This window comes from Xenopus tropicalis, chromosome 2, assembly GCF_000004195.4.
Source record: "Xenopus tropicalis strain Nigerian chromosome 2, UCB_Xtro_10.0, whole genome shotgun sequence".
Classification (NCBI taxonomy): domain Eukaryota; kingdom Metazoa; phylum Chordata; class Amphibia; order Anura; family Pipidae; genus Xenopus; species Xenopus tropicalis.
In genome coordinates, this window is record NC_030678.2 from 114,884,326 (window position 1) to 114,898,802 (window position 14,477).

Consider the following 14,477-nt stretch of genomic DNA (forward strand, 5'->3'; position numbering starts at 1 on the left):
ATAGACTTCCCTCCTTGGCCATGTGACTCAGACTCATTCACTCCCCACATGTGATTATTTCTACAATGAATGAGGTTTTTCTTTCCTAGCCCTTACTTTTCCATCTGAATACACATTATTTCACATTTACTGGAACAGCAGAATAATCAGCTGATTCCGCTTGCAAAAGTGTTCTGTAACTCTCTACCCCACATCATCTGCAAAGAATTCAACAACCATAGCAACAAGAGCTGCATTTTGGCCAAGGAACTTTGAAACTTTTTATAAAAGCTGGAGAAAAACAGAGAAGCGAGTAGTGTGTGTGAAGTGGTCATAACCACTTTGAATTCTATTTATCCACAGTCTAGCTGACTGTCTAAAATGTTAGAAAAATGTTAGTCAACTACTTTGACCTTTCCCCCATCTTATCAATCCAAAAACAAAATTTGGTCAGGAGGCTCACAGCTACAGAAATCTGTTTTAAATGGCCACTGCCATGTGTTTACACATGTGACTTGGCGATATCTAAAAAAGGACATCATCTTTGGATAATACCTGGATGGTGAGCTTAGCAGAAAGTAAAACAACTTAAATGAAAAACAACGATACAGTAAGGCACCCACGGGTATTCAGGTATTTTATAGGTTACATTTTTGACAGTTGTTAAAGTAATTAAGTAACAGAGACCCATAAAAATATCTTTTGAAGGCCACTTCTTTCAGAAATCAGACATCAGGAAGATTATTTGCCCATATGTGTTAAAAGCTGAGCATTAGTCTGAACTCCCACCAGGCACTCAATAATATTAGTATTACACATTACATGAAACCAACTTTTTCTACCTTGATGCGCCTGCACATATTTTAGAACTCATACCGTGTACAAAGTGCAACCCTTTTTCCATTAATGTTGTTAAAATGGTCAATGGTGTAAAATTATTTTGCCATTAGGACAGCTTAAATTAGGTTAGGTTTCAGCAGTCAGATTGTATATGGCTTTAGAAAATCTCCTGAGCATTTGGTGAGCCAAACATGGTATGGGCTTGTAGTGTTTTGGGGTCATCGGTGATCACATACACAAAGCAATGTGTCTATTGATTGTCTGCATTTTTGTTCAGGCCAGTCAGTGCTATCAAAGTCATATATCAGAGTCATAGTTCAAATGCAGACTGCAGATGCCATCTTAAAGTTAAATGGAAGTCATATTTTATCTTTATGTTCATTAACTAAAAAGGATACTTGTGATCAAAGTTATACCACAACCGAAACACCCAGGCACTTTCCTGCTTTGTACGACTGCCACCGTTAATGCTAGTACCATCCTAAAAAAGAAAGACACACAAGAAACAGTATTATTTCTTCCATATGTCACTCATACAAAAAGGGAAACAAAACCAGAGACAAAATGGAACTCAAGAAGGGTTTAAACTACAATAGCTTCCTTCAGGATCCTATCATGGTCATTAACTAAACCATGGATAAAAAAGGCAGTGAGCTTCTCCAGTCAGAAGGGCTATCACTAAGCAATGTTACGGCAGCAAGGGCAATGCATGTACCATTCCACAGAGTTCTAAAACATTTACTGAGACAATCAAATGTTCCTTTAAAATAATGCCCAGGTAGAAAGCAGCAAAAGGTCTGTACAAAATGACACTTACAAAGAACTCTGCACCATACAGAATACATATTATTTTTAGCAGAGATCGGTAATAGAATCTGTAATAGAAGCAGTAACTTACTGCATGAAGTACTTGAAAGCTGTCATTTGTTGGTGCTGGATCTTGATCTGGATCAACTCCAACTCTGTTACATAGATATTGGAAGGAAAAGGAGATGTATAATTTTCTCTAAGGCAATTTGGATTTAGTTAAGATTAACAGCTCAGCAACACATAGGTGTTATTGAAATAATATCATCAATATCTTAGTAAATATATGTTTTCAGAACATCAGTGAGAAACATAACATAAACAAATGATAAGCCACTAAATTTGTTTATACTCTACATTCATATATTTTATGGAAGAGGAAACCATGTTGAGCAGCTGAAGGCAGAGCTATGGTTAGTGGCGCTCAGCACCCCAGCATCAAGAACAATGCAGCTTATTAAGTTAGTAAATTCATTCCAGCACAAACACAGTAATGCTCAGAGGCCTCCACGCATGGGAACAAAATATGCTAAAAACATTTATTTAGAACCAAAAGTATGCTCCAATAAAATCTGGTTTGAAAAACAAAACAAACAAAAACAAAAAAAAAAGATGTAGGGAACTTGAGAATTCACTATTTACAACAGTTCTATGCCTACATTCGTCTTTATGTCAGGATGTCGTGTTTCAGCCAATGCCTTTTGTGCCCAAATTCTATAGCTAAGGTTTATAATCATTTTGTGTGTGGACATATGTATAGAAATGGCACAGATCACACAACTGCTGTATGTACATTTTTTTGTCCAGGTACTGTATATTAAATATGGGGGAGGGATGTATTCTTCGGCAAATAGCATATTTCTGGGGGTTTTTTTGTTTGTCGCCCATGATCATCGCTACTGCGGGTGATAAAACGTTGCTCGTTTCCTTCCAACCGGCTTACACTGACATGGCCAGTGGTGAAGTCTTCCTTCAGAAAGCCAAGGTGCTGCGTGTTTCCCTACTGGCGATTTGAATGTTAGCTGATGGGTATCATTTGTAGATTAGTAGTCGCTCACAGTAGAGATTTATCGCAGGTGGCTAATCTCTAGTCCCTTATGTAATAAGGGTACGAAATTTGCACAGGAGCAGTAACCCACAGCAACCTATAAGACGTTTGCTTTTTAACAGGTGACTAGTTAATGCATCCTGCTGATTGGTTGAAAATCTAGTGCCTTTTATTACATAACTTCAATTGTGTACCATTGCCCTAAACTGCCAACTTGATGCATTCCGCCTGCCTAAAAAGCTTACATGCACTTGTGTCAGTATGGGATTCGTTTTATCCTGCGGTCCCCTGTGCCCTAAAAATTAATCACAACACATTTTGCTACTGATGAAATAGCAGCTTATCTATCTTGATTAAAGGTACATACATTTCCAAAGAAAAAGTAATCCAGTGCTCAACTTTGTAATGCTGTACAAAACACTCACCAAAAATATAAGCAATACGGATGATATCTGCTAATATAAGAACGGCAACTAATTCTACACTGATAATAGCACAAGCCTATAAATGCATTCTTCTACAGGCATTAGACTAATGGAAATTTCCCATTATTCACAAAAGTTAGCTCCAGGACATAGGGTGCATTACAGTCAGTCTTCATCTGAAACCGCTTGATGTAACATTAGAAAAACAATCAATCCTTGATCTAACCACAGAGTGCCCATTGTTCCACCAACAGAAGTTGATGTGAAGTGAAGGGCATATCATGGGATTCCTGCCAAGGCCTGAACAGCTCTATCAGCAGCTCATTGCTCTGTTCCTGTAGTTTTGGAGCACTGTGGATTTAAGACGCTAATACTAAAAAGAAAACCTTGCACTTATACAAGACCCATCCACAAACAGTTATTTAGCAGCCCGCAGCTCTCCCTCCTTCACACTTTACGTCTGTTATTTTACCAAAGAGTCTACTTAAAGGCACAGTATACATTCCTTTTCAACATGAGCTTGATCAATAGGGAATGTGCTGACCATACTTTTAGCCTGTTGTTTTAATTAAGAAATATGGTTTTTATGGATTCTGTTATTTCTGGCATTTAAAAAGAATATGAAGACAGTTACACGTTTGCATTTTCAGATCCCAAGGAACTTCAGAGGATTAAATTAAATGAACTGCTAGTCCACAGAGTAGCCCCTGACAGTGAGCTGCTGGTTAGATAAGGGAGGGGTTTGCTTGTTAAAAGGTAAATAGGCATCTTTGCACAAAAAGTGCCCCGTTTAGAAAAGAAAGATTGGGGTGGGGGCTAAGTTAAGTGAAAATATAAATCACCAAGTAAAAATATACCTCTGTCTAATGGGGGCTTAGCTTTCACTATAACTTTTCTTTTTGTTCAAGAAAGGCAATGTTAGGTCTAGGAGTACAAAATAGGCAACCTAAGTGCCAAGGAGAGTGAGGAGGGTGGTACTGCCCAGCCTGGGCCGGCAACTGTTTGACTTAGGTCTGCAGGTGGGGGGGAGACTATCAGATGGAAGCATGCTCAGCAGGGCACCTTAGTCAACTGAATGAGCACAAAGGGGGAAAACGTATGATGCATTCCTCTTCTGTCAAACCAGAAAGTGAAAGGGATAGGTGGGATTAACAATATTAATGGGCTCAAGGGTGCAGTTTGAGGCTGTCAATGAGATGGGTATTTTTATTCTTTATTTATGTAGCACCAACATATTCCGTATGATGTACTGAGATTATACATCATTCACATCACATCTGAAAAGAAAGCACTGGTTATACTGTGATCAAGTACACCCAGTGATAAACAGTGAACCTGCAGAAGCACAGACATTGTATGTAGAAGAGATACAGAGTATGCTGGGCAGTGCAAGCCAGCAGTAAGCAGTGTGAGGTTAGAGTACATCTGGCAGCAAGCTCTGCATTATTAAACAAGGCTGCTGTAGGCGGTTTCACCTGAAATACTGCCAACGTCTAACGGTTGCATCCTCCAACGATGGCACATGGTCACCAACTCTGGGACAGTACAAGAATGAAATGAAAATGAAAGGGTGATGTATGGGAGCACACCTTCAGCTCCATGGCTACAGTTGCTGTAATTAACTACACACTGGCAAAAACACAACCATAACATAAAGAGACCGTTGCAACTGCTTATTTATCGATTTACTGTGGTTAGACATAATATGGTATATATATTATCATAAACTTTCAAGGGGCAGTAGCATTATAACAAATAATTACTACAGGTATAGGACCTGTTATCCAGAATGCTCCGGACCAAGGGTATTCCGGATAAGGGGTCTTTCCGTAATTTGGATCTCCATATCTTAAGTCTACTAAAAAAAATCAATAAAACATTAATTAATCCCAATAGGATTGTTTTGCATCCAATAAAGATTCATTATATCTTAGTTGGGATCAAGTACAAGGTACTACAGAGAAAAAGGAAATCAGTTTTAAAATTCTGAATTATTTGATTAAAATGGAGTCTATGGGAGATAGGCTTTCCTTAATTCAAAGCTTTCTGGATAACGGGTTTCCAGATAAGGGATCCCATATCTGTACTAGCATTATTATTTAGTGTGCTATTTTATTGTAACATTAACAGAATTTACATGATTGCACTCTTTAGCAAAGCATAAATGAAAGTGATTCTGGAGAAATCAAATAATGCTAGTCTCTCTATTTGGTACACATTTTTAATCTAAAATTAAATGGAAAAATGGCTGGCCAGGCTACTAATCACTTTCAAACCCTTATACTATACCACATAGCTCTTAATAATTCAGCCAAAGGAGAGCAGGCTTTCCCAAATTAATTGAAAGTTAATGAATAAAATGGATGAAAATGAAACTTATAATGTATGGTGGTCAGCATATGATGATGCAGTAATCACACACATACATATTATATATATCTATGTCATTCTAATGAATGCAATTTCCCAAGTCACTAAGCATTACATCATGTTAGACCAATCACCTATGCTTTGACTGTTACACCTATATTATATCTATTTATCACAGGAAAAGTAGCAATGGTAATATCCTAGGAATCACCACATAATTTCCCACTGACTATAATGTGAAGTACTACACCAAGGAGACCCATGCTTTTGGTCATTAACTGTGAGCCATGCAATACTTTCAGCCCTTTACTGGGAAGTCATTTGTTATAATTTCTCTCATCAAGCCTCAGTTAAGTATTATAACGGATGGAGAGTCATTTTTAAAAAGCAAATGGAAAATGCTTTTTCATATTCCATAGAAGCAGCAATATATCTAAATTGCAATTCCATTATTAATCTACAATTCAAATTACAGCTAATTAAAAAAAATGAAAATCACTATTAATTTTGTAATATATATAAGCAAAGCAAAAATGACTTTAAGCCTGATAATAATACTAACGCAAAGGTAACACACTGTTTAAAAATTCACATCATGTTCATTCAATTTGAAGTGTATGTAGCTTAGCCTGTTTTGACATAATGTGCCTGCAAAACCACAGCTATGTATTAGCAAGTGGTGGGTTCTAATGGGGTACAGAAATAATAAAAGTTGTAAGCCACTGCATATGTTACTGACTGGCCTAAAAAGCATATAAGCAACCACACTGATATTTAAGAAGGAACTGTTGCAATGGAGAAACAATCAGCCAAAACAGAGTCTTGCATTGAACTTTGGCTGCAATAACCTTGTAATATTTGCAGTAAACTTACCATATCCAAATTCCAACCATTTCATTATCCCCCATGTGTAGATGCACGACTATATTAATCTGTGCAAAGCTAGCGACAAATCTCTTTAGGGTTCCTGATCTACTGCAGCAGCATTGCTCATAGTTGAGATTTTAGCATGATTTAGTTTCTTACTATATGAAATGCAGCATTAGGATCCATGGTTCCATCATGGCTGTGTGAACTTAAGGTTAAACATTTTCAGGGAATTACAGGCAGAAACTTAAAGAAAGCTTCAGGCTCTCCTTCCACCTGAACTAAAAGGTAGTTTACACTGCTGCAATATCCCCAGCGGGCCCTGGTGCAGTAACATCCCTTGCCCCTCTGGCAGTCAGCCACTAGTTGCACCATTTTGCATGTTCCCTGCTGTAGACCTCTACTGACTTGCAATCTAAATGCATTTTTTATGCAAATAATTACATTTCATGCACAAAAATTTAAAGGATGCAGCTCTGTAGTCTTAAAAATTGACCAGTTTGCTTCGCTAATGACCTCCCCACACAAGCACACCGACAGGACTTCAGCAGAGCAGTTCCTGACCATTGAAATTTAACACTGTACAGCATCACTCGCCTACCCTGCAGAGTGTTTAATTCTCTTAAAATTCACCTTCCATCTAGCTAAGCCGCTTACCTCATAACCTTTAACAGCTCCTTTACACAAATCATCTCTTCCCACATCACATTAACTTCCAAACATATACACCACCACAGCTACATATTTCTATACCCTGTGTTTAACCCCCCTTCCCCTGATAGTTTGCAAGCCCTTGCAGACAGGACCCTTATTATCTAATCTATCAGTTTGTCAGTTATTATGTGCCTCATAATATAATATATAATGTATAATAATAAGAACATATTATATATCATGGTTATTCATGTGAATTACTGACCTGATATTCAGCCAGGATAACATAGGTGTTGTGCCCCCACCAATAAACCAAACTGTGAAGAAAACAATCAGAAGGGTGGTAGAAAACATCATTTGATGAGAGTATGTAGCTGTATCTCGGATGGAGAGAGCAAATGCCATAGCACCTCGAAGACCTTCAATAAAACAGGCAGTTATTTGACATTGTACGGTTTTCATACAAACCTATTATGTTTCAGCAATAATGATAGCAAAAGAGATTCCAGATAAATAAAAACTTACTACCTAGATAAAGGTCATATTACATACACATATTGCCATGAGATGGGATCGGAGGGGGTGTAAAAAAAAGAGCTTTGTGAATCAGTTCACAAAGATAATTCACTCCATTTTTAAAGGAGAACTAAACCCCCCATGCTCATGCAGGGTCCATATCTGCGGTGAGACCCGGGCCATTTTCTAAGGGACAGAAGATGGCGCCAAGGTACTCTGCTACACTGCACTGCTTTTTTAGCTCAGGGTTTTAAATAGGGACACTTTTCAATGTAATAGGCTGTGCGAGAAGGGATGGGGAAGAGGGGTGATGGAGGGCAGTTAAAGAATAAGTAAACCTTTATTTTTTTCCTATCAGTAAAATTACTCTAAACAGCCTCCAGAATTACCTACCTTTGTCCCAGCATTCTCTCTGACCTGTTTCCTCAGTTAGAAATTGATCATTTCCTTTGCTTCCTTGTGCAGAGTGAAGTCCTGCCCCCACTTCCTGTTCAGGTCTCTCATCAAAAAAAAAAAAAAAAAACCTGCTCATGCACAGGCTGGCTCTTGCTGCCTCCAGTCATGCGCAGAAGGCTCCACTTCGACTACAGTAGTTGAAGTGATGAGAGAACTGAACAGGAAGTGGGGGCAGGGCTTCACTCTGCACGAGGAAGCAAAGGAAATGATCAATTTCTAACTGAGGAAACAGGTCAGAGAGAATGCTGGGACAAAGGTAGGAAATTCTGGAGGCTGTTTAGAGTAATTTTACTGATAGAAAAAAAAAGGTTTACTTATTCTTTAAAGGGGGCTGTTGTACCTAGATGGGTTTAGTTCTCCTTTAATGCAATTGTGGGCACACTACATGTTTGTAAAATACCTGCATAACATAAAATCTGATCTAACTAGCATGAGCAAGCTCAACTGATTTTAATGTGTTAGATTTTATTTTAAACAGGAAATTCATATGAAAAAAATGCATGTGTGATCTGGCAAATCACTAAACACTTCCATAGAACTTCTGCTGCAACTGTGAGGCTAACTATAGCTTTCAATATCTTAATACTCATTTAGTTACTAGGACCATACATGTACAGGGACATCCTATGAACTTTCTGGACTACAGTTCACTGCAGATACCGACCTAGGAGTTGTATTTGTGCAACAGATAGAGACTGGACTGAACAGAACGGCCCAAATACGCACAACAATAAATGGAATTTATCTCTGCAAGATAGAATTTGTAGAATCCAGACATTCTTTTGTAAAAGTGCATCTTACATCTGTATAGGCAGGTGATAGTTAATGCACAGAAATGAAAGCTTAGAAGCAACCACGTGGTTCCAGCTGTGACTGAGAAACTAAAAGCTAATGGTGCACATGGGATTTCGTATTCTAAGTAAAGAAAAAAAAAAACTGTGCATGTGTCAGAATTGCTTAACATTATGATTAATGTGCATCTTTGGCACCAATATTTGCCTGTAAATGGGCACATTAACTCAATTTAAACGTGTTTTTTTTTATTTTAAATAAAGACAGTCTCACACTGCAAATGAATTAAAAAACAAGCTGGGTTTTAAAAAATAGAACATATAACATGAGCCAACCTACCTGAGAACATCAACATGTGCTGAAAGTTCCACCCAATTTTGTGCCTCCTTCCCAAATTCAGGAAAAATGAGAGAGGATATATATGTGCAGCTCTCCCAACAAAAATAGCAAGCTGATGAAGGCAAGTAGTCAAGGAATCAATCCTGATGGAGCTAAGGCTAATTGAATGTTCCGGCCTCTCATAACTGTACTACAGGAATAAATCTTACACCAATAAAAGGTATAGGATCTATTATGCAGAATTTGTAGCATATAAGGTTTTCCAAATAAGGGTTCCATAATTTGGATACCATAACTTAATTCTGCTAAAAAAAACATTTAAAAGGAGAAGGAAAGGTAAAAACTAAGTAAGCTTTATCAGAAAGGTCTATGTAAATACAGCCATAAGCACTCACAGAAATGCTGAACTGACTTCTCCAAGAAAAGATTTCTTGTGTCTGTAATTCCTCTGCCAGAGACACACAGCTCTCTGCTGTCTCCTCTCTCCTGCTCCCCCCTCCCTTAAAAAAGAACTCACCCCCCCCCCCTTAGGAACGTGGATCTGAGCCAATCAGCAGGAAGCGGTTAGTCTAACTAACTGAGCATGTTCACTTGGTTTGGGTGTCTGTGCAGGAGTGAGGCATTATGGGAACTTTCTTTACACAGCTCAGCATTTTTTTTTCTTCCTGTTTGGCTTCTGATCATCTGAACAGGTGAAATATGGGGAGACTTAAAGGAACAGTAACACCAAAAAATGAAATTGTATAAAAATAATTAATATATTATGTACTATTGCCCTGCACTGGTAAAAGTTGCAGTAGTGTTTCTGAAGCAAACACACAGCTTTTACTAATGCAGGGCAACAGTACATTATATTTTAATTATTTTTAACATTTTTATTTTTTAGTGTTACTGTTCCTTTAAGGGCACTATTGAGACAACTGAAGGTATGCCTGCAACTTGAAATTAACTCTTTATTAGCCTTTCCTTCTCCTTTAAACATTAAATAAACCCAATAGTATTTTTTCTGCCTCCAATATGGATTCATCCAGTTTAGTTAGGATCAAGTGCAAGGTACTGTTTTATTACTACAGAGAAAAATGAAATCATTTGTAAAAAAAACAATATATGATATTCGAACATGTCTATTCTGTGCTACAAACAAACAAGTACATACAGCACCACAAACACCCCAGCGGAAGGCAACTCACTGAATTGAAACTGATCGTTACTCATGATCCTGACACATCTTATCATTCAGATAGGCTCAGTATGGAGCGTTTCTATGAAGCATAGGGTCAGACATACAACTTTCTTGAAGCACCTAAATGTACAGGTATGGAACCCATTATCCGAATTTTGTTATCCAGAAAGCAACGACTTACATTAAGGCCATCTAGCATAGACTCCAATTTAAGCAAATTATTCAAAATTATTTTCTTTTTCTCTGTAATAATAAAACAGTAACTTCATCCTAACATATAATTAATTCTTATTGGAGGCAAAAAAATTCTATTGGGTTTATTTTAATGTGTAAATTATTTTTTTTTTTTTTTTTTAAGTACGGTGATCCAAATTATGGAAAAACCTATTATCCGGAAAACTCCAGGTCCCAAGCATTCAGTATAGCAGGTATTGAGCATTCTGGATGACAGGTCCCTCAACTGTAGTGGAAAAGTTGACCAAAACAGAGAACTCTGTATTCCCTTTGGCAACAAACAAATTAGTATTACATGAGATACTTGCTTTGAGGCCTAGAGGTCAGCAGAGCGGATATTGCATACAGACAGGCTACCTTGTTAGCAACAAATAACAATTTTACCAATGCACTGATGAAAGAAATAGAAGTGTAGACTGTACATATGGAACAGGTATGGGATCCGTTATCCAGAAAGCTCCAAATTACGGGAAGCCCATTCCCAGACTCCATTATATGCAAATAATTCTAATTTCTAAAAACAATTTCCTTTTTCTCTGTAATAATAAAACAGTACCTTGTGCTTGATCCCAACTAAGATATAATTAATCCTTATTGGAGGCAAAACAATCCTATTAGGTTTAATTATCACTTATGTGATATCTCAGTATAAATATCCAAATTAAGGAAATACCCCCTTTATCTGGAAAACACCTATACCTGTAATATATTTCCCTGAAATGCTATACATTTGCATATCTCCATACCTTAAATTTATATTTGATTCTGGGTAGTGTAGTAATCTTTTTTTGTGTATATATATATATATATATTCATTATTTTTTTTTTACTCACCTGTGGGTGTTAAAATGTCACATCCCGTGTCAAAGGGAGGTTTGCTGGGTAATGGGGACTGGATCTCTATATGTCACATGACTTAAGTACTGCATTTAAGAAAGGGGCAGAAAGCCTTGAAACATTTGGGGGCACATTAACTAATCCACAAATCCAAATCCCGAATGGGAAAAAATCGGATTGGAAACGAAAATTTTGCGACTTTTTCGTCGCCATCGCGTTTTTTTCGTATGTCCCGCAATTTTTTAGTCGTCGTTACGACTTTATGGTATATTTCCGCGACTTTTTCGTCGCCGTCGCGAAAAAAAATACAGATCATTACGAAAAACCGCGTTCAGACGCTTTCGGCCTGTTCGTGGATTAGTAAATCTGCCCCTTGGTGTTAGCGACCACTTTCATTTCCCCAATAGACTTTTAATAGTAAGCCAGTTGCTTAGTCATCAAATGAATATTTTGCACCACAAGCTATTTAAATATACTATTCTCTTAATTTCTGTTCTCTATCTAGAAATCAATCACTTCCACAGGCCACCTAGCAGGACTGATGTCAGTGCTGGTAAATGTTAAATACATGTTTCAGCAAACAAGAAAAGGATACAAAAGCCCCTACAATAAAAACAGGGCTAAAGACATGCTTCTGAAAGGTGAAAAGTGCCAAGCCCATGTATGAAAATATAAAGTTCTCGGCCAGAAAGTGCAGGACTTCAAACAGCTGTGGAGAAGAAAGAGAGAGAATGTAAGAGACACAGGGAATAAGCAGCCACAAAATGGTGTCCATGCATCAGTTCGTACCCTCCTTTGCCACCCAAAAGAGTTGATTTTATTAGTTTTATTCAACTTATTTAATTATTATTTACTTTTGTAGCAAAACATTTCACTTTACTAAAGAGAGGCATGGTGACCCACCATAAACTGCGATCATTAACATATGGGTTGGGACCCAAATTGAGTTGATCAATGGCTGTTACTAAATGTACAGGAAATATCTTGGCATGAAACTGCACATGAGCCAAAATCTGCTCTATGTGGTCAGTGTTGGGGGGGAGAAAAATTACTTTTTTGTATATGTGTGCAGTAACAGTTATGATGCCAAATCTGTGGTTGCTCCACAGGATGAGAATCACTGGCAAAAAAAAACCTCTCCACGTGACCTTAATATGCACTATGATACACAGTTTGTGTAAGGCTGTGAAGGTCCTGAATTTGCCTGTCCAAAAAACTTCATCCGTATTTGCAGTAAAGGACCTATAACAATGTAGCAGATCATTGACATTTGTATAAAACAAGTGGTATATAAAAATATACCGGTACTCAGCGCTCTCGGTGGACTGTCTATCCAGGGCCAGATTTCAAAACCAGCTGCCCCCGGTCGCACGCAAGTGCGCATGCGTGCGCACCCCCTAACCCCCCCCCCCGAGTGCACATGCGTACGTGAACCGCGGCAGTGCGCATGCGTGAACAGCGGGGGGCATGTAGGGGGTGCGCGAACAGCGGGGGGTTGAGGGGGCATGCGCCATAGGCCAAACTTGCATACGGAGCAGTGGGGAGAATTCCCTATTGCTCCGTATGGGAACACAAATTGTAAAATTTTGGTGCGGCGGGGCGGCATGCCGCCCCCAGGTTTCTGCCGCCCTAGGCCCGGGCCTTTGTGGCCTCTCCACAAATCCAGGCCTGCATACATCACACTATTGTTAAGTTTGCCTTTACTATCTGCACTATATGTGTTTTATTTTTGTGTTTTTTATGCGCTTCCAATATTGCATCTGTATACACTGACATTTGTATAGCTGCATGAGCTGATGCAAACTGACAGATGTGAGTAGTCGAATGGAAAATGTTACAGGAAAGTACCTTATAGCTGATAATATACATCAGGAGGAAGATGACTCACAAGGGAAGTGAGCACTATGCATGTGAAAGTCATCCCTCACTAAAGCAAGGCAGGCTTTGGTGATCTTAAAGGTGATTTTTTTAAAGTGGGCTTTTTTTGTATTTTTGTAAGAGTAGGTTCCTAGCACTTAAAGGGATACTGTCATGATTTTTATGGTATACTTTTTATTTCTAAATTACATAGCAACTAATTCACTCTTCCATTTAAAATTTTATTTTTAAATCAACAAATGTTATTTTTTTTAGCTGTAATATTGGTGTGTGGGCAGCCATCTCAGTGCATTGTGCCCGAGTCTGAGCTTTCAGAAGGAGCCAGCGCTACACATTAGTACTGCTTTCAGGTAACCTATTGTGTTTCCTACTCCCTCCAGGCCCCAGGGCCAAACAATCGAATTAGCCTACCGTTTTTTTCGAAAAAGGGTCTCATAGCAATTAGTGATAAGGCAATTTGAAGTAGTATCATCTGTTTAGGTACTGGCAATTTAAATTCTTCTCTATGTAGAGACAAAACAAGCGACTTGTCACGGGAATAAACTTTTTAAGAAATGGTTGAAAGAATATGTCTGTGTGGGTCAGACCACCCTTGAGCTGCATCTTACAGGAAAACATCAGATGGGCAGCCCTTAAATGACCAGCGAACAAGACAGCCAGCAAATGCTGGATTTGAAGAGGTACTGCAAGCAGGGGAGAGAAGAGACATACAGATCTACATTGCAAAGAAGAAAAAGTTGCAAAAATTATTGCATGTATCGCAAAGCAGGTTTTTAACAGAAAAACATTACAAAGTTGTAATTTAATGCTAGAAACCTATACTCTCATTTTAAAAAAATGACTTTAGATCCTCTTCTTTTTATGAAGCCTGTGTGAGTTCCTGCCCCCCTCTAAAAACATACAGGTAGGTTTACTGCATTTTAATAAAATTGGGCCTACTGTGTATGAATGTATTAGGAACCTTAGATTGCAAGCTCCGCTGAGGACTGATGGATGATGCTGAGAGACAAGAATGTTACTTTGTAAGAAAAAAGTTCTCTCTGCTCTGCAGTGCTTACAAAACTGACTACATAAGACAAGAATTCTGAAGTAACCACAACCCGGTGTCTCTACATAAACACAAGAACAAGTTCCACATGTATACAGTACGTATATATAAATATATATGTAATAAAAATAATGCTGTTTAACCACAAATAGCATTAGAAACATTTTTATGGTTACATGATTTGTCACATAGATCGAATGGAGC

At 38.2% G+C, this 14,477-nt stretch overlaps 1 protein-coding gene across 2 annotated transcripts in view; it reads right to left on the reverse strand.

Moving 5' to 3' along the window:
- slc9a7 (solute carrier family 9 member A7) overlaps positions 1–14,477 on the reverse strand; it is a 47,277-nt gene that overhangs the window by 4,781 nt on the left and 28,019 nt on the right. Inside the window, exons 10-15 of one of the 2 annotated variants that reach the window (XM_012956513.3) lie at positions 11,943–12,056; positions 9,094–9,205; positions 7,256–7,409; positions 4,575–4,634; positions 1,718–1,781; positions 1,218–1,300 (exon numbers count right to left, since the gene is read on the reverse strand). In XM_012956513.3, the coding sequence (XP_012811967.1) occupies positions 1,218–1,300; positions 1,718–1,781; positions 4,575–4,634; positions 7,256–7,409; positions 9,094–9,205; positions 11,943–12,056 (587 nt within the window). 2 annotated transcript variants of the gene reach the window in all.